At 45.4% G+C, this 20,714-nt stretch overlaps 1 protein-coding gene across 2 annotated transcripts in view; it reads right to left on the bottom strand.

Moving 5' to 3' along the window:
- KIRREL1 (kirre like nephrin family adhesion molecule 1) overlaps positions 1 to 20,714 on the bottom strand; it is a 292,257-nt gene that overhangs the window by 19,282 nt on the left and 252,261 nt on the right. For both annotated transcript variants that reach the window (XM_040332857.1, XM_040332858.1), the window contains exons 8-10: positions 18,381 to 18,508; positions 11,893 to 12,019; positions 4,482 to 4,582 (exon numbers count right to left, since the gene is read on the bottom strand). In XM_040332857.1, coding sequence (XP_040188791.1) covers positions 4,482 to 4,582; positions 11,893 to 12,019; positions 18,381 to 18,508 — 356 coding nt within the window. The remainder of the gene's footprint in view (positions 1 to 4,481; positions 4,583 to 11,892; positions 12,020 to 18,380; positions 18,509 to 20,714) is intronic.

Below are 20,714 nucleotides of genomic sequence, written 5' to 3'. Positions count from 1 at the left end.
GCAGAACCGGCGAGGAGCGGTTGGAGTTAACATCTCTGAAAAGCCCGTAATCAATTCTCCTCAGTCGCTTCCTCTGCTAAACACTTCATTCTGTAAGCTGTGATAAAATGATTTCAGCCGCAGTGGATGCTGTTTAGAGAACTTGTCTCCCCCGGGACTCCACAGAGAAGCAGCTGTGGATGCCGCACAAATCTCCACTTTAATTAGCGTAAAGAAAGGGATATATATCTAAATATATATATATATATATATATATATATATATATATATATATATATATATATACAGTATATAGATATATATTCACTGAGAAAGGAACTTGGTCTTCAGCTTTCATCCTGGCCTGGGCTCTGGGTTTTTCAAATTACTCCCATATCATCTACCGGCCTCCTTATAAGTGGCTATGCCACCTCTTCCATCAAACTCCCGACCTCATCTGCAGTCAGACGGCGACAGCGCCATTTCTCACACAGCTGACAAGAGGGTGGTAATGACAGCAGTGACCAGCAGGGGGCACTGTCGCTGCGTTAACCGGTTAACGCTGTTGGTGTGTCAGTGATTATGAAGAGCTATTGTCTCCTCAGCAACGGGTGATTATTGAAATAATCATTCATCAGAGCGGCTGGAAAAAAAAAAAAACTAGGAACGTCGGCTTCTCGGAATATTGTTTTTCTCATGGGGTGGTCTGAGTTTTAATGGAAGCACGGGGGCCGATAAAGCCGTCCAGGTCAGCAGGACCAGAACTGCTATTGATGGCCGATTTTTAAAGAGGTTGTCCTAGTTTAGCAGAATTTAGTCACTCATTTGGTCCTCCTCAATAAACTCACTGGCCCGGATTCAGAAAGGAGATACGACGGCGTATCTCCGGATACGCCGTCGTATCTCTGAGTGTGCGGCGTCGTATCTATGCGACTGATTCATAGAATCAGTTACGCATAGATTTCCCTAAGATCCGACCGGCGTAAGTGTCTTACACCGTCGTATCTTAGGCTGCATATTTACGCTGGCCGCTAGGTGGCGCTTTCCGTAGATTTACGCAAGGAATATGCTAATTAGGTAGATACACCAATTCAGGAACGTACTTCCGCCCGGCGCTTTTTTTTTTTACGTTGTTTACGTTCGGATTTTTCCAGCGTAAAGTTACCCCTGCTATATGAGGGGTATCCTATGTTAACCACTTCAATACCGGGCTTTTATACCACCTCCATACCGGGCCTATTCTGGCACTTCTCTCCTACATGTAAAAATCATCATTCTTTTGCTAAAAAATTACGCAGAACCCCCAAACATTATATATGTTTTTTTTTAGCAGACACCCTAGGGAATAAAACGACGGTCATTGCAACGTTTTATCTTGCACGGTATTTGCGCAATAATTTTTCAAACACCCTTTTTTTGGAAAAAAAATTGTTTCATGAATTAAAAAAATAACAAAACAGTAAAGTTAGCCCAATTTTTTGATACTTGACAGATGCACAGGAGGAGAGCATCACAAGCTAACAGTGAGCCCATTATAGATTTATTAGTCTTGCTAAAAAAATCTGAAGGTGCAACCAACGAGCTTTGGGGACTCGCCTCCCCCTTCATCAGGGTTTGAGTACTGGTGGTGATTGAGGCAATACTGGACAGATGCATAGGATGAGAGCACCACAAGTTAGCAGTAAGCCCACTATAGATTTATTAGTCTTGCTAAAAAAGAATCAGAAGGTACAGGCAACACGTCTTGCTAAAAAAAATCAGAAGACACAGGCAACACGTTTTGGGGATTTACCTCCCCCTTCATCAGGGCTTGAGTACTGGAGATGATTGAGGTAATACTAGACAGATGCAAAAGATAAGAGCCTCACAAGTTAACAGTAAGTTCATTATAGGTTTTTTAGTCTTGCTAAAAAAAACTGAAGGTGCGACCAATGCATTTTGGGGGACTCGCCTCCCTCTTTATCAGGGCTTGAGTACTGCAGTGATTGAAGTAATACTGGACAGATGCAGAGGATGAGAGCACCACAAGTTAACAGTAAGTCCATTATAGATTCATTAGTCTTTCTAAAAAAAATCTGAAGGTACGACCAATGAGTTTCGGGGACTCGTCTATCCCTTCATCAGGGCTTGAGTACTGGATGTGATTGAGGTAATAATGGACAGATGCATAGGATGAGAGCATCACAAGTTAACAGTAAGCCCACTATAGATGTATTAGTCTTGCTAAAAAAGAATCAGAAGGTACAGGCAACACGTCTTGCTAAAAAAATCAGAATGTACAGGCAACACGTTTTGGGGATTTACCTCCCCCTTCATCAGGGCTTGAGTACTGGAGATGATTGAGGTAATACTAGACAGATGCAAAGGATAAGAGCCTCACAAGTTAACAGTAAGTTCATTATAGGTTTTTTAGTCTTGCTAAAAAAAAACAGAAGGTGCGACCAATGAGTTTTGGGGGACTCGCCTCCCTCTTCATCAGGGCTTGAGTACTGCAGTGATTGAAGTAATACTGGACAGATGCAGAGGATGAGAGCACCACAAGTTAACGGTAAGTCCATTATAGATTCATTAGTCTTCCTAAACAAAAACCTGAAGGTACGACCAATGAGTTTCGGGGACTCGTCTATCCCTTCATCAGGGTTTGAGTACTGGAGGTGATTGAGGTAATACTGGACATATGCATAGGATGAGAGTATCACAAGTTAACAGTAAGCTCATTATAGGTTTCTTAGTCTTGCTAAAAAAGAATCAGAAGGTACATGCAACAGGTCTTGCTAAAAAAATCAGAAGATACAGGCAACACGTTTTGGGGATTTACCTCCCCCTTCATCAGGGCTTGAGTACTGGAGATGATTGAGGTAATACTAGACAGATGCAAAAGATAAGAGCCTCACAAGTTAACAGTAAGCCCACTATAGATTTATTCGTCTTGCTAAAAAAGAATCAGAAGGTACAGGCAACATGTTTTGGGGATTTACCTCCCCCTTCATCAGGGCTTGAGTACTGGAGATGATTGAGGTAATACTAGACAGATGCAAAGGATAAGAGCCTCACAAGTTAACAGTAAGTTCATTATAGGTTTTTTAGTCTTGCTAAAAAAAAACAGAAGGTGCGACCAATGAGTTTTGGGGGACACGCCTTCCTCTTCATCAGGGCTTGAGTACTGCAGTGATTGAAGTAATACTGGACAGATGCAGGGGATGAGAGCACCACAAGTAAACAGTAAGTCCAATATAGATTCATTAGTCTTCCTAAAAAAAAAAAATCTGAAGGTGCGACCAACCAATTTTGGGGACTCGTCTATCCCTTCATCAGGGATTGAGTGCTGGCAGTGATTGAGGTAATACTGGACAGATGCATAGGATGAGAGCATCACAAGTTAACAGTAAGCCATTATAAATGTATTACTCTTGCAAAAAAAAGAATCAGAAGGTACAGGCAACACGTCTTGCTAAAAAAATCAGAATGTACAGGCAACACGTTTTGGGGATTTACCTCCCCCTTCATCAGGGCTTGAGTACTGGAGGTGATTGAGGTAATACTAGACAGATGCACAGGATGAGAGCATTACAAGTTAACAGTGAGCCCATTATAGATGTATTAGTCTTCCTAAAAAAAAATCTGAAGGTACGACCAATGAGTTTCGGGGACTTGTCTATCCCTTCATCAGGGCTTGAGTACTGGGGGTGATAGAGGTAATACTAGACAGATGCATAGGATGAGAGCATCACAAGCTAACAGTGAGCCCATTATAGATTTATTAGTCTTGCTAAAAAAATCTGAAGGTGCAACCAACGAGTTTTGGGGACTCGCCTCCCCCTTCATTAGGGTTTGAGTACTGGAGGTGATTGAGGTAATACCGGACAGATGAAAAGGATGAGAGCACCACAAGTTAACGGTAGGTCCATTATAGATTCATTAGTCTTCCTAAACAAAAATCTGAAGGTATGACCAATGAGTTTCGTGGACTCGTCTATCCCTTCATCAGGGTTTGAGTACTGGAGGTGATTGAGGTAATACTGGACAGATGCATAGGATGAGAGCATCACAAGTTAACAGTAAGCTCATCATAGATTTATTAGTCTTGCTAAAAAAGATTCAGAAGGTACAGGCAACACGTCTTGCTAAAAAAATCTGAACGTACAGGCAACACGTTTTGGGGATTTACCTCCCCCTTCATCAGGGCTTGGGTACTGGAGGTGATTGAGGTAATGCTAGACAGATGCATAGGATGAGAGCATCACAAGCTAACAGTAAGCTCATTATAGGTTTATTAGTCTTGCTAAAAAAAATCTGAAGGTGCAACCAACGAGTTTTGGGGACTCGCCTCCCCCTTCATCAAGGTTTGAGTACTGGAGTTGATTGAGGTAACACTGGACAGATGCAAAGGATGAGAGCACCACAAGTTAATAGTAATCTAATTATAGATTTATTAGTCGTGTTTAAAGAAAACAGAAAGTACAGGCAACCCCAGCAAGTGGTTATAAATCAGAATTACTTACAATGCGGTCTGGAGGCGGCGTGCTTCCAATGAAACATTCGACTTTTCCAACCCCGCCTCGCACTGCGTACTGCAACCCCTCGCTGGTGATCATCGGGGGACCTGCAAGATGACCGGGAGAAAGAGAGACGTTGAGTCCTTCGTGTGACCAAACAATGTCTGTATGGCATCAGATAAAGTAGGGATGAGTTAAAACAGTTTCTGGTTGGGGGAGATTTTCCAACACTTCCTGTGCTGCAAAATGCAACAGGAAGTGATGGAAATCTCTACAAAGTAAAACGACCATTTGTTTCGGTGATAACTCGTTTGGCATAACCATTGTGCAGCACTACTAAGCAGAAAGTAGTTCTTTCGATCGTGGAGGCTCAGCTGCACATGTGGGCGTGGCTTGTATGCAAATACAGCCTGCCTAGGAACACCCATTTCTACACCTATCAAGACATTTTGATATTTGCATAACTCCTCCCACTGCTTGCATCAGGGATGAGGGCTCCTGAGAGGAGGACTGAGGCGGGGTGCTGTGATGGTTTCGGGAAGCTATGTAGAGCACCCTGCCGACCCCTCCCACTGGCCATGATCTGGGTCTAAAATAAAGTACAGGGTGGGCCATTTATATGGATACACCTTAACCACTTAAGCCCCGGACCATTTTGTTGCTAAATGCCCAGGCCAGGTTTTGCGATTCGGCACTGCGTCGCTTTAACAGACAATTGCGCGGTCGTGCGACGTGGCTCCCAAACAAAATTGGCGTCCTTTTTTCCCCCCACAAATAGAGCTTTCTTTTGGTGGTATTTGATCACCTCTGTGGTTTTAATTTTTTGCGCTATAAACAAAAATAGAGCGACAGTTTTGAAAAAAATTCAATATTTTTTACTTTTTGCTATAATAAATATTCCCAAAAAACATATATAAAAAAAACATTTTTTTCCCTCAGTTTAGGCCGATACGTATTCTTCTACATATTTTTGGTAAAAAAAAAAATCGCAATAAGCGTTTATCGATTGGTTTGTGCAAAATTTATAGCGTTTACAAAATAGGGGATCGTTTTATAGCATTTTTTTTTTTTTTTTTTTTTTTACTACTAATGGCGGTGATCAGCGATTTTTTTCATGACTGCGACATTATGGCGGACACTTCGGACAATTTTGACACATTTTTGGGACCATTGTCATTTTCACAGCAAAAAATGCATTTAAATTGCATTGTTTATTGTGAAAATGACAGTTGCAGTTTGGGAGATTACCACAGGGGGCGCTGTAGGAGTTAGGGTTCACCTAGTGTGTGTGTTTACAACTGTAGGGGGGTGTGGCTGTAGGACTGACATCATCGATCGAGTCTCCCTATAAAAGGGATCACTCGATTGATGCAGCCGCCACAGTGAAGCACGGGGAAGCCGTGTTTACATACGGCTCTCCCCGTTCTTCAGCTCCGGGGAGCGATCGCGACGGAGCGGCTATAAACGAATAGCCGCGCCGTCGTCCCAGGTCGCTCCCCGCGGGAATCCGACCGCCGCATGTCGCGGAAAGGCAGGGACGTACCTGTACGCCCATATGCCTTTACATGCCATTCTGTGGACGTACATATACATGCGGCGGTCGTTAAGCGGTTAATAAAATGGGAATGGTTGCCGCCATGGTCACCACCCATCTTGAAAAGTTTCCCCCCCTTACATATACTAATGTGCCACAAACAGGAAGTTAATATCACCAACCATTCCCATTTTACTAAGGTGTATCCATATAAATGGCCCACCCTGTATGTAATGGAAATGGAAAATGTAATTAGCATGTTGATGAGGTTTGGGAAGGCAAATTATAACCAGATTATACCTTTAAGGTTTTTTTTTTTTTTAATGTTCTTTTTCCTGAATACACAAAGAAAATAGCTGAAAGTTTTGCTCTAGTTCACAAATTTAGACGTTCTATTTTGGAGCCATTCATCTGATGAAAGGGCCTCTTTACGCTCGTCCCCTGGACAGACAGTCGTGTCTTTGTGAGACAGATTACCGCGGCATTTTCTGCCCATTATCTCATCAGGAGGAATTAATGCGGTCCGTCCACATTTTCTACCACATTATCCATAATATGCGTTGTTTGTTTTATGCCTTTCTTTGTTTTATCGCGCAATCTGCTCGTTTTATGGCTGCGGATAATTTGCCCATGCCGGTTAGAAGCGAAGCGTGAGCATTAGCTGGATATATTTTTCGTCTCTTCGAATGGCGCTAGTTAACAGGCTCTCCGGAGAGGTCACCGAAGGGGGAATTGGGCACCAAAAAAATTAACAGGTGACTTTGGGACTTGTCTTGCCAGCACGATGAATGCGCTGGATCAAGACTGAAGTATATTAGCTTACTGTATATAAAGACATTTTAGATTATTGAGTAGATTTGTTTTTTTAATTTCCCTCTTTTTTAAGCACATGAGGAGGTTACCATCTCAGTTCGGCCATGGTGACCAGACCAGAGAGACGTCTGTAAAGTTAATGAAGGTCCACCTTACATTGGTGGTCAATGGAAGAAGGGCTCTCTTACTTTGGTGGTCAGTAGGAGAAGGTCCAACTTACTTTGGTGCTTATTTGGAAAAGGACCTTCTTACATTGCTCGTCAGTATGAGAAGGTCCACCTTACTTTGGAGCTCATTTGAAGAAGGAACGTCTTATATTGATGGTCAGTAGGAGGTCTACCTTACTTTGGTGGTCATTGGGAGAAAGACCCCCTTAAAATAGCTGGTCAATAGGAGAAGGTCCACCCTACTTTGGTGGCATTGGAAGAAGGACCCTTTTATATGGGTGGGTATTAGGAGAAGGTCTACCTTACATTTGTGGTCACTGGGTGGCTTACATAAGTGGTCAGTAGAAGAAGGTCCACCTTACATTCGTGGTCAGTAGGTCAAGGTCCATCTTACATTTGTGGTCATTAGGAGAAGGTCCACTTTACATTTGTGGTATGTAATACAAGGTGTACCTTACACTTGCAGTCAATGGGAGAAGGTCCATCTTACAATGGTTGTTATTTGGAGAAGGACCTTTTACACTAGTGGTCAGTAGGAAGAATGCCCCCCTTAGAAACAGCCTAAAAGATGATTGCTTAAATATCCAAGAACCAAAAATTGCTCATTGCTTAAAGAACCCCTAGTGAGAGGGTCCACCTTACATTGGCGGTCATTTTTAGAAGGACCTTATTACATAGCTGGTCAGTAGCAGGAGGTCCATCTTACTTCGGTGGTCATTTACAGAAGAACATTCTTACATAGCTGGTTAGTAGGAGAAGGTCTACCTTACATTTGGGGTCATTAGGAGAAGAACCCTCTTACTTTGTTGCTTAGTAGGAGAATGTCCACCTTACTTTGGTGGTCGTTTGGAGAAGGACCCTCTTACTTTGTTGCTTAGTAGGAGAAGGTCCACCTTACATTTGGGGTCATTGGGAGAAGAACCCTCTTACTTTGTTGCTTAGTAGGAGAAGGTCCACCTTACTTTGGTGGTCGTTTGGAGAAGGACCCTCTTACTTTGTTGCTTAGTAGAAGGTCCACCTTACATTTGGGGTCATTGGGAGAAGAACCCTCTTACTTTGTTGCTTAGTAGGAGAAGGTCCACCTTACTTTGGTGGTCGTTTGGAGAAGGACCCTCTTACTTTGTTGCTTAGTAGGAGAAGGTCCACCTTACATTTGGGGTCATTGGGGGAAGAACCCTCTTACTTTGCTGCTTAGTAGGAGAAGGTCCACCTTACTTTGGTGGTCGTTTGGAGAAGGACCCTCTTACTTTGTTGCTTAGTAGGAGAAGGTCCACCTTACATTTGGGGTCATTGGGAGAAGAACCCTCTTACTTTGTTGCTTAGTAGGAGAAGGTCCACCTTACTTTGGTGGTCGTTTGGAGAAGGACCTTCTTACATAGCTGTTTATTAGTAGAGGGTCCACTTTTCATTTGTGGTCATTGGGAGAAGGACACACTTATATTGCTCATTAGTAGGAGAAGGTCCACCTTACACTGGCCATACCAGATAAACAACTGTACATTCAATAGAGTTACTTACAACTCTCAAGTTGGCAATACACCCAAAAACCACTTAGTGTGGAGGCATGCCTGATGGGTTACAGATTGAAGGGACTGTTAAAGTGTATACAGATCCTATCAATGAATTTCTCGCATTTAGTCTCTTTTAAACTGTTTGATAAGTGAAAGAAATATCTGCTGATCCTGCCAGAAATCTTGTGAGCTCCCAACAGCTCCAAAACACCATCCCTCTTTGTTATAGAGCAGTGGAAGGGGGGGGGGTCTGTAGTCCTACCCTAGGATGAAAACGCCGATTCTCTACAGATACAATCCTATGAGTGATCGTTGTCCCCTAGGACAGGAAGTATGTAGGATCACTACATGTCTGAGGAGTGACTGAAAACCGTGTGCCTGGCTGGGCAGGGTGACAGACGGACCACAACTACCAGCAGGCCTTACGCTACCGCTACAATAATAATACATTTACTAAAAAATGGAAAGTAAATGAAAACGCTGCATGCCCCTTTAATCCCTGCGCCAGTGCTTTGTTATGCAGCTAAACACTAACACATCGGAAAGATGAAAAAAACTGAGCCATCATATATCTCCATTCGCCGTACGGTCACGAGAGCTCATATATTATGGAGGATAAAAAGAAAAATGTCATAAAAAAATATCGGCGCCATAAAATAGATTTTATTCACCCATTCATAATCCTTTAAACAGCGAGTGAGTAAAATATATATTGATTAATAAATTCCAGCGAGAGATGTGATTTTGTTAGGTATCAGAGACGGCGGCAGCGGTAAAATGATTTACATGCTTACGGGTAGAAAGTCTAGCCAGCTGCACGTTCCTCTGCTCCGGGTTAAGTTGTCTCTAGAAGCAGATGCAAGTCTTCTCTTGATAATCATTGGAGCAATGGCCAGACTTCCTTTACTATTGACAATTTGTGATTATAGGACGTTGCTGCCACAAAATGCCAGAGTTCTGACAGATGTAAGGGTCCTCCTACAATGAAGGTCAGCAAGAGAAGGTAGACCTTGGATTGGTGGTCATTGGGAGAAGGATCCTCATACACTGGTGGTCAATAGGAGAAGCAGCTCCACCTTCCATTGGTGATAATTAAGAAAAGGACCCTCTTTCATTGGTGGTCACTGAGAGCAGGACCTTCTTACACGTTTGGTTAAAAGGAGAAGGTCCACTTTACATTGATGGTCATAGGGAGAAGGGCCCTCTTATATTGTTGGTTACTAGAAGAAGGTCCACCTTACATTGTTGGTCACTGGGACCTCTTACATTGGTGGTAAGTATGATAAGTTCAATCTTACATTTGTTGTCATTAGGAGAAGGTCTACCTTACAATGGTGGCTAGTATGAGAAGGTCCACCTTACATTTTTGATCATTGGGAGAAGGCCCACCTTACATTGGTGGAAAGTAAGGTCCACCTTACATTTGTGGTCATTTGGAGAAGGACCATTTTACAATGATGGCTAGTATGAGAAGGTCCACCTTACATTTGCGGTCATTGGGAGGAGGACCATTTTACAATGATGGCTAGAATGAGAAGGTCCACCTTACATTTGTGGTCATTGGGAGAAGGTCCCTTCATCTTATCTTACAATGATGGTTAGTTGGAGAAGGACCCATTACTCTGGTGGTCTTTAGGAAGAATCCCCCCCCCCCCTTAGAAACAGCTTAAAAGATGAATGGTTAAATATCCAAGAAGCAAAAATTGCTCAATGCTTAAGGAACCTCTAGTGACCTTTGGAGGTTCCTTAGTTTATGGACCTTCTTACACTTTTGGTTAAGAGGAGAAGGTCCACTTTACATTGATGGTCATTGGGAGAAGGGCCCTGTTACATTGTTGGTTACTAGAAGAAGGTCCACCTTACATTGTTGGTCACTGGTACCATCTAACATTGATGGTAAGTAGGAGAAGTTCCATCTTATATTTGTTGTCATTAGGATAAGGCCCACCTTACAATGATGACTAGTATGAGAAGGTCCACCTTACATTTTTGATCATTGGGAGAAGGTCCACCTTACATTAGTGGTCAGTAAGGTCCACCTTACATTTGTAGTCATTGGGAGAAGGACCATTTTACAATGATGGCTAGAATGAGAAGGTCCACCTTACATTTTTGATCATTCGGAGAAGGTCCACCTTACATTGGTGGTCAGTAAGGTCCACCTTACATTGGTGGTCAGTAAGGTCCACCTTACATTGGTGGTCATTGGGAGGAGGACCATTTTACAATGATGGCTAGAATGAGAAGGTCCACCTTACATTTGTGGTCATTGGGAGAAGGTCCCTTCATCCTATCTTACAATGATGGTTAGTTGAAGGACCTATTACACTGGTGGTCTGTAGGAAGAATGCCCCCCTTAGAAACAGCTTAAAAGATGAATGGTTAAATATCCAAGAAGCAAAAATTACTCAATGCTTAAGGAACCTCTAGTGACCTTTGGGGGGGTTCCTTAGTTGATGGACCCTCTTACACTGTTGGTTAATAGGAGAAGGTCCACCTTAAATTGGCAGCCATTGTCAAACCTTCCATTGGTAATCATTAAGTGAAGGACCCTCTTACACTGGTGGTCAGTAAGAGGAGGTCCATTTTACATTGGTGGTCACTGAGAGCTGGACCTTCTTACACTTTTGGTTAAGAGGAGAAGGTCCACTTGACATTGATGGTCACTGGGAGAAGGGCCCTCTTACATTGATGGTTACTAAAAGAAGGTCCGCCTTAGATTGGTGGTCACTGGGACCCTCTTACATTGGTGGTAAGTAGGAGAAGTGGTGGCTAGTATGAGAAGGTCCACCTTACATTTTTCATCATTGGAAGAAGAAGGTCCACCTTATGTTTGTGGTCATTGGGAGAAGGTCCATCTTACAATCATGGTTAGTTGGAGAAGGACTCATTACACTGGTAGTCTTTAGAAAGAATGCCCCCCTTAGAAACCGCTTAAAAGATGAATGGTCTGTTGTCAGGGGATGACTTGCTGTTGCTTCCAGAGACAACTTAGATGCAATAGACCTGAGATATTACACTACGAAAATTTTAGTTTGCAACTGACTTTTATTGGCTCTTTGCAAATCTGACCTCCGGCCTTCCCTTTCATTCATTGGATTTCAGTACTTTCAATCATGCATCACATGTGGGCGTTACCTATGTAAGTACAGCCTCCTTAGGGAACGCCCATTCCTCTAGGCTGACGCCCATTTATCAAGGTATGTTGATATTTGCATAACTCCTCCCACTGCTTGCTTTAGGGCTAAGGACGATTAAGAGGAGTGCTGAGTCAGGGTGCTATTATATGTTCAGGAAGCTATGTACAGCCCTTCCCACCAGCCATGATCTGCCTGCATTGCATGGAGGCGCACAGAGACCCATTGATGACATCAGATATTAATGCAACTCACCATTGACGAACAACGTCACCTCTCGCTCTCCTACGCCGATACGCGGGACGATGGCCTTGCATATGTACTGCCCAGCATCCTCCTGGCGTACAGACTTCAGAAACAGCTGGTTACTGTTACTTAACACCTGCAGGCAAGGAGCAAAAAAAATAAATAAAAAATAGTCAACTTCCAACAGAACTAATATATGTAAAGCAGAGACGGATCATAGAAGATGTAAACCCAATCACCGGGGCAATTGATGGGGCAAACTGACTGCGTTTGATGGCACAGTGGCGACAATTGATGGGGAAACCTGGCATTATTTGATGGGCAAACTGGCGGCAATTGATGGGGCAAACTGACTGCGTTTGATGGGCACAGTGGCGGCAATTGATGGGCACAGTAGCTGCGCTTGATGGACACAGTGGCTGCGTTTGATGGGCACAGTGGCGGCAATTGATGGGCACAGTAGCTGCGCTTGATGGACACAGTGGCTGCGTTTGATGGGCACAGTGGCTGCGAATGATGTTTTGTTTTTTTCAGTTTGTTTGTGCCCCCCCCCCCAAAAAAAAATATTTGAGCACCAGCCGCCACTGCTTACATTGGTGGTCATTGGGAAGAATTATCTCCTTACATATAGCTAATAAGCTCAATGGTGTCAGTGGGAACTTATCTCAGAGGCAGAACTTGCTCATTACTCGAGGAACCCCTAGCAGCCCCTGGAGGAACCCTAGAGTTCCATGGAACCCTGGTGGAGAAACCCTGCCTTAGGGCCAGATTCTCGTACAGCGGTGTATCTATAAGCGGGCGTAACGTATCCGATTTACGTTACGCCTCTGCAACTTAGACGGGCAAGTGCAGCATTCCCAAAGCACTTGCTCCGTAAGTTGCGGCGGCGTAGCGTAAATGGGGCCGGCGTAAGCGCGCCTAATTCAAATGAGGATGAGGGGGGCGTGTTTTATGTAAATGATTGGTGACCCGACGTGATTGACGTTTTTTACGAACGGCGCATGCGCCGTCCGTGTACATATCCCAGTGTGCATTGCTCCAAAGTACGCGGCAAGGACGTATTGGTTTCGACGTGAACGTAAATTACGTCCAGCCCCATTCACGGACGACTTACGCAAACGACGTAAAATATTCAAAATTCGACGCGGGAACGACGGCCATACTTAACATTGACTAGGCCAGCTATTTGTTCGAATAACTTTACGCCGGAAAAAGCTGTACGCAAACGACGTAAAAAAAATGCGCCGGGCACACGTACGTTTCTGAATCGGCGTATCTAGTCATTTGCATATTCTACGCCGAACTCAACGGAAGCGCCACCTAGCGGCCAGCCTAAATATTGCACCCTAAGATACGACGGCGTAGGAGACTTACGCCGCTCGTATCTTAGCCTAATTTAAGCGTATCTGTAGGTAGATTCACGTAGATTGGCCTAACTTTAGGGCGGCCTAGCCTAGCCTTTTTAGGCTACACCGCCGTAAATTAGCTAGGCTAGTTGTGATTCACAATCTACTTACCTGCTAATCTACGGCGGTGTAGCCTAAAACGAGCGGGCGTAAGGGCGCCTAATTCAAATGACTTGGAGGGGGGCGTGTTGTATGGAAATGAGGCTTGACCTCACGGTTTTTGACGTTTTTTGACACTGCGCATGCGCCAGGCGACTACATTTCCCAGTGCGCATTGCGGCTAAGTAGGCCGTACGGGCCTATTGATTTCGACGCGGACGTAAACGACGTAACTCCCGATTCGCGGACGACTTACGCAAACGACGTAAAAATTTCGAACCTCGCGGCGGGAACGGCGGCCATACTTTAACATTGTTATTCCACCTCATAGGTGGAATAACTTTAGGCCGCCTAAGGCCTTACGGAAACGACGTTAATCGACTGCGGCGGGCTCGCGTTCGTTCGGGAATCGTCGTAAATGCTCATTTACATAATCTACGCCGGCCGCAATGGAAGCGCCACCTAGCGGTCAGCCAAAACATTGCAATCTTAGATATGTTTAAGTGTATCTCTGTTAGAGAATACACTTAAACAAACGCCGGCGTAGATTCTGAGTTAGGTCGGCTTATCTACTGATAAGCCGGCCTAACTCTTTGTGAATCTACCTAATGGTTTTCAGAATACGCTTAAATTTAGGACGGCGTAGATTCAGAGTTACGTTGGCGTATCCACTGATACGCCGGTGCATTGCCATGAAATGAGATTTGCCATGGAATGAGATGGTCCGCCTCCATCTCATCCTATTGGCTCACTCATGTCACGTGACAAAACATCAGTCACAGCTAGGCTATCATAGGGAGAGGATCTCCTCTCCCTGTGATAGCCCGATAGCACTGTCAGCAGCGTGCCTCCCACCAGCGCTAAGTACACCCCGCGCCCAAAGCTCTACTCCCCGTCCCCCGCAGCTCTACTCCCCGTCCCCCGTTAAGGCTCAGGGAACGGGGCGAGTCTACGCTATTAGCGTAGACCTAGCGTTGGATACGTTAGTAGCGTAACGTAGCCAACGCTAGGTCTACGCTAATTCGCCCCGTTCCCTGAGCCTTAACGGGGGACGGGGAGTAGAGCTGCGGGCGCGGGGTGTACTTAATCGGGGAGTAGAGCTGCGGGCGCGGGGTGTACTTAATCGGGGAGTAGAGCTGCGGGCGCGGGGTGTACTTAGCGCTGGCGGGAGGCATGCTGCTGACAGTGCTATCGGGCTATCACAGGGAGAGGAGATCCTCTCCCAATGATAGCCTAGCTGTGACTGATGTTTTGTCACGTGACATGAGTGAGCCAATAGGATGAGATGGAGGCGGACCATCTCATTCCATGGCAAATCTCATTTCATGGCAATGCACCGGCGTAACTCTTTGTGAATTTGGCTATTAGACTTTTGCCTAGGTTGCACTGTGGATAATCAAACTCAAATCCGGGAAAACCCTCTTGTAGATGCACTTGAAACTCCACAAACAGCAATTCTTGGACCAGCAATTCACGGACCAAAAAAAAAAAAAAAAAGCTCATCATCTAGCTGGGTCTCCGGGCAAGTTTATTAAGTTCAACGCAAACATAACTTGAGGCCTTTCAGATACATAAAAAAAAAAACAGCTCTTACTTCGTCCAACTTAATGAAACTCCAAAAGGTTTTATTGAAGATGCGGCTGGATGCTGACCTCTTTTTTTTTTTCCCCGCGACTGAAAATTGATGTACGCGTCTCATTAAAAATAAATGCAAACAATACACAAGAACATGTTGCAAGCTGCCGGTTGCTTGAGGACCTAATATTTCAAGTCTGGATTCTGCAGCAGCTGTTAGAGTAGCTGAGTGAACAAAGTTGGAAGATGCTCGGTCGTTTTTCGAAGGGTCAGTATTTTCGGTGAGAGATATGAGTTTTTCTCAGCAGTGTCTGCAAATTCAAAAATGCTCAGTAGTTTTCCAAGAGTCAGTATTTTAGTGATTGAGTTACGGATTTCTCAGCATTGGGCTAAATTCCGGTAGGGGCGACGTAAATTTGTGCGGGCGTAGCGTATGTTATTTACGCTACGCCGCCGCAATTTAGAGAGGCAAGTGCAGTATTCACAAAGCACTTGCTCCGTAAGTTGCGGTGGCGTAGTGTAAATCTGCTGGCGTAAGCACACTAAATTAAAATTGTGAAGAGGTGGGCGTGTTTTATGTAAATTAAGCATGACCCCACGTAAATGACGTTTCTCACGAACAGCGCATGTGCTGGCCGTGAACGTATCCCAGTGCGCATGCTCCTAATCATGTCGCAAATAGTCAATGCTTTCGACGTGAACGTAATTTACGCAAAGCCCTATTCGCTAACGACGTAAAATTTTCAAAATTCGACGCGGGAACGACGTCCATACTTAACATTGGTTATGCCTCATATAGCAGGAGTAACGTTACGCCGGAAAAAGCCTTACGCAAACGACGTAAAAAAATCCGCCGGGCGTACGTACGTTTCTGAATCGACGTATCCAGCTCATTTGCATATTCTACACCGAAATCAACGGAAGCGCCACCTAGCGGCCAGCATAAATATGCACCCTAAGATACGACGGCGTAGGAGACTTACGCCGCTCGTATCTTAGCCCATTTTAAGCGTATCTGGTTTCCAGAATAAGCTTAAATTTACGACGGCGTTGATTCAGAGTTACGCCGGCGTATCTACTGATACGCCGGCGTAACTCTCTCTGAATCTAGCCCATAGTCTACAAATCCAGTGTTATTGGAGTTCTTTCAATCACTGAGCTCAGCGGCGGTGCGTCCATAAAGGGCGCAGGAGCGCCACCCCCTCTCTCCTGGCACCGCTCTAATCACCATAGATAGATTCATGCATTGCATGAATCTATCTATGGTCGCAGCTGACACCCCCTATTCAGGTGTCCGGCCCCTTTTCGGTCACCGGGCACCTGAATTACTACAGCGGCGGGGGTGTTTTTTGGAAGCACCTGATTAGAGCCATTGGCTCTAATAGGCGTCCAAAAATGTGAGAAGCGGGCGCAACGCTGTGCGTTCCTTCTCCAAGGACACCGGACACCGCCTGCCGGGGGGGGGGGGGGGAACAGTGGCAGCATTTGGGAAACAGTGGCAACGTTTAATGGGCAAAGTGGTAGCATTTGGGGCACAGTGGCAGCGTTTTATGGGCGAAGTGGTAGCATTTGGGGCACAGTGGAAGCATTTGGGGCACAGTGGAAGCATTTGGGGCACAGTGGAAGCATTTGGGGCACAGTGGAAGCATTTGGGGCACAGTGGCTGCGTTTGATGGGCACAGTGGCTGCGTTTGATGGGCACAATGTCTGCATTTGATGAGCACAGTGTCTGCGTTTGATGGGCACAGTAGCGGCACTGGCGCTTGATGGCACAGTGGCTGCGTTTGGTACAGTGGCTGCGTTTGATGGCACAGTGGTTGCGTTTGGTACAGTGGCTGCGTTTGATGGCACAGTGGCTGCGTTTGATGGCACAGTGGCTGCGTTTGATGGGCACAGTGGCTGCTTTTGATGGGCACAGTGGCTGCGTTTGATGGGCACAGTGGCTGCGTTTGATGGCACAGTGGCTGCGTTTGATTGGCACATTTGCTTGCCTCTGTCCGGCCCTTGGGGCACTCTTCCTACCACGGACACCAACGATGGGGCACTATTTCTTTCACGGACACCATTGGGGCACTCTTCCTTCCACTAGCACCAACAATGGGGTACTATTCCTCTCACTTACTTCAACGATGGGGCACTTATTCATTCCACTTACACCAACAATGGGGCACTATTCCTCTCACTTACTTCAACGATGGGGCACTTATTCATTCCACTTACACCAACAATGGGGCACTATTTCTCTCACTGACACCAACGATGGGGCACTTCCTTCCACTTACACCTATTCCTTCCACTGACATTAATGATGGCACACTATTCCATCCACTGCCACCAACAATTCCTCCCACTGCCCCCAAAGTTGGGGCACTATTCCTTCCACTGACACCAACAATGGGGAACTATTCTTTCCACTGACACCAATGATGGGGCGCTATTCCTCTCACTGACACCAATGATGGGGCACTATTCCTCTCACTTACACCTATTCCTTCCACTGACTACAACGATGGGGCACTATTCCTTCCACTGACACCGACGATTCCTCCCACTGCCACCACAAATGGGGCACTATTCCTTCCACTGACTCCAACAATGGGGAACTATTCTTCTCACTGACACCAATGATGGGACACTATTCCTTCCACTGACTACAGCGATGGGACACTATTCCTTCCACTAACATCAAAGATGGGACACTATTCCTTCCACTAACATCAAAGATGGGACACTATTCCTTCCACTAACATCAAAGATGGGACACTATTCCTTCCACTAACATCAAAGATGGGACACTATTCCTTCCACTAACATCAAAGATGGGACACTATTCCTTCCACTAACATCAAAGATGGGACACTATTCCTTCCACTAACATCAAAGATGGGACACTATTCCTTCCACTAACATCAAAGATGGGGCACTATTCCTCCCACTAACATCAAAGATGGGACACTATTCCTTCCACTAACATCAAAGATGGGACACTATTCCTTCCACTAACATCAAAGATGGGACACTATTCCTTCCACTAACATCAAAGATGGGACACTATTCCTTACACTAACATCAAAGATGGGACACTATTCCTTACACTAACATCAAAGATGGGACACTATTCCTTCCACTAACATCAAAGATGGGACACTATTCCTCCCACTGCCACAAACAATGCCTCCCACTGACACCAACATGGGGCAGTAATAATTCCCTGAATACCAAAGATGGGACTGCTTAGTCCCACTGAGTATTTTCTACCCCCATTGGCCCCCCTGAAGTCTGAAGGACAGTAAACTGGCTCTTTGTTTAGAAAGTTTGGAGCCCCCCCCCCCCCGCTATAGACCATAGAAGAGTCTCTTTCTGGTGCCCCCCACCTTGACTGAAGCCATGGTAGATAAAGTTGAAAGGTCTACTCACTCCATCCGTTCCTTTCTTGGTCCACGTCAGGGTAAGAGGAGGGTTTCCGGTCCAAAAACAGGTGAGCGTGGCGTCGGATCCCATATCCGTCACAGTAGGCTTGGGCTCGATCACAATCCGTGGGGCAACTGTAGAGAGGAGAAGACTCATTAGTAGGATTCCCGCCCCCTGGGGCACTGACATCGAGGCTGGGGCGAGTGCCGGCTCTTAAAATAGAATTCCCCGTTCCACGTCAGGGGTATTGAGCATTACTTATTCATAGCCCTCTACATTACCGAGGCGAGAACACGTTATATATCAAAAGCCGATCACTAGAGAGATGGATTCCCTCACCGTCTTCAAAAGAATAAGGAATGTGTTTTCTAATCTAGTGAATTTTTTTTTTCTGTTAAGAACTCAAAAAAAAAAAGGAAGAAAACTCTAATTTCCTCTTTTAAGGCCTACTTTTATTTCCTGGGAGGATCAAAAATAAGGTTGAACTTCCTTGATCCCCAGTAGCCAGGTTTTAGTCCCGTGCTGTGTCCTGATATGTATGGCCAGTCTTAGTCCGTAGGGTTCAATATTGAGTTGGCCCCGCCCTTTGTAGCTATAACAGCTTCACCTCTTCTGGGAAGGCCGTCCTCAAGGTTTGGGAGTGTGTCTATGCACTGAGTCCTGACCAAACATTCCCATAGACACCCTCCTAAACCTTGTGAGCCCAAAAGCAGCTGCCTCATACTTGCCAACTCTCTCAGTTTAAATTCCCTTGTCCCTTGAGGTTTTAGTCCTGTGCTGTGTCCTGATATGTATGGCCAGCATTAGTCCGTAGGGTTCAATATTGAGTTGGCCCCGCCCTTTGTAGCTATAACAGCTTCAACTCTTCTGGGAAGGCCGTCCTCAAGGTTTGGGAGTGTGTCTATGCACAGAGTCCTGACCAAACATTCCCATAGACACCCTCCTAAACCTTGTGGACGGCCTTCCCAGAAGAGGTGAAGCTGTTATAGCTACAAAGGGCGGAGCCAACCCAATATTGAACCCTACGGACCAATACTGGGAATGCCAATAACTGCTTGCCGACCAGCCGGCGGAAGGTCGGCTCTGCCGGGCGAGAGCACGTAGCTATACGTTACTTCGCCCTTGTCCCTGACTCCCGTACGCGTGCCCGCGATTGCTCGTTACAGAGCGAGGACCGGGAGCTGTGTGTGTAAACCCACAGCTCCCGGTCCTATCGGGGGGAGAAATGTCTGACCGTCTGTTCATACAACGTATGAACAGCGATCAGTCATTTCCCCTAGTCAGTCCCACCCCCCCCCTTCAGTTAGAACACACCCAGGGAACATACTTAACCCCTTCCCCGCCCCCCAGTGTTAACCCCTTTACTGCCAGTGACATTTTTACAGTAATCAATGCATTTTTATAGCACTGATAGCCAAAAATGCCAAAGACACTATGAGCCAGATTCTCGTAGATTGGCGTATCTACGAGCGGGGCGTAGCGTATGCCATTAACACTACGCCGCCACAACTTACTGGAGCAAGTGCCGTATTCTCCAAGCACTTGCTCCGTAATTTGTGGCGGCGTAGTCTAAACGGCGTATCCCCGTGTAAATCAAAGGGGGCGGCTTGTATTTAAATTAAGCGCGCCCCCGTGCCGAACGAACTGCGCATGCGCCGGCCTTAAACGTAGGCCACTGCGCATGCTCCGTAGTACACCGCAAATACATTGGTTGCAACGTGAACGTAATTAACGCACAGCCCTATTCGCGACGAGTTACGTAAACGACGGAAAAACCCGACGCTGTCCCGACGGTCATACTTAACATGGCATACGGCGGCCCGACGTAAGGCTACCCCTCATATAGCAGGGGTAACCTTACGCTTACGGAAACTACGTAAACTACGGCGAAGCGGCGCAAAAACGTTCGGGAATCGGCGTATCGGCTCATTTGTATATGCGACGCTGAAATTGACGTAAAAGCCACCTAGCGGCCAGCGTAGTATTGCATTTAGGATCCGACGGTGTAAGTGACTTACACCAGTCGGATCCTAGCCTAATTCCGGCGTATCTTGTTTTGAGAATACAAAACAATGATACGCCGGTGGGATTTCCGAATTACGCCGGTGTATCTGTAGATACACCGGCGTAACTCTTTTGAGAATCTGCCCCTATAACTTTTGCGCAAAGCAATCAATAAACGCTTATTGCGATTTTTTTTTTTACGAAAAATAGGTAGAAGAATACGTATCGGCCTAAACTGAGGAAATTTATTTTTTTATATATTTTTGGGGGATATTTATTACAGCAAAAAGTAAAAAATATTAATTTTTTTCAAAATTGTCGCTCTATTTTTGTTTA

The sequence above is a fragment of the Rana temporaria genome, chromosome 13 (assembly GCF_905171775.1).
Source record: "Rana temporaria chromosome 13, aRanTem1.1, whole genome shotgun sequence".
NCBI lineage: Eukaryota > Metazoa > Chordata > Amphibia > Anura > Ranidae > Rana > Rana temporaria.
The sequence above is the reverse complement of the archived record's forward strand: the minus strand, read 5'-3'. Positions and strand labels throughout refer to the sequence as shown.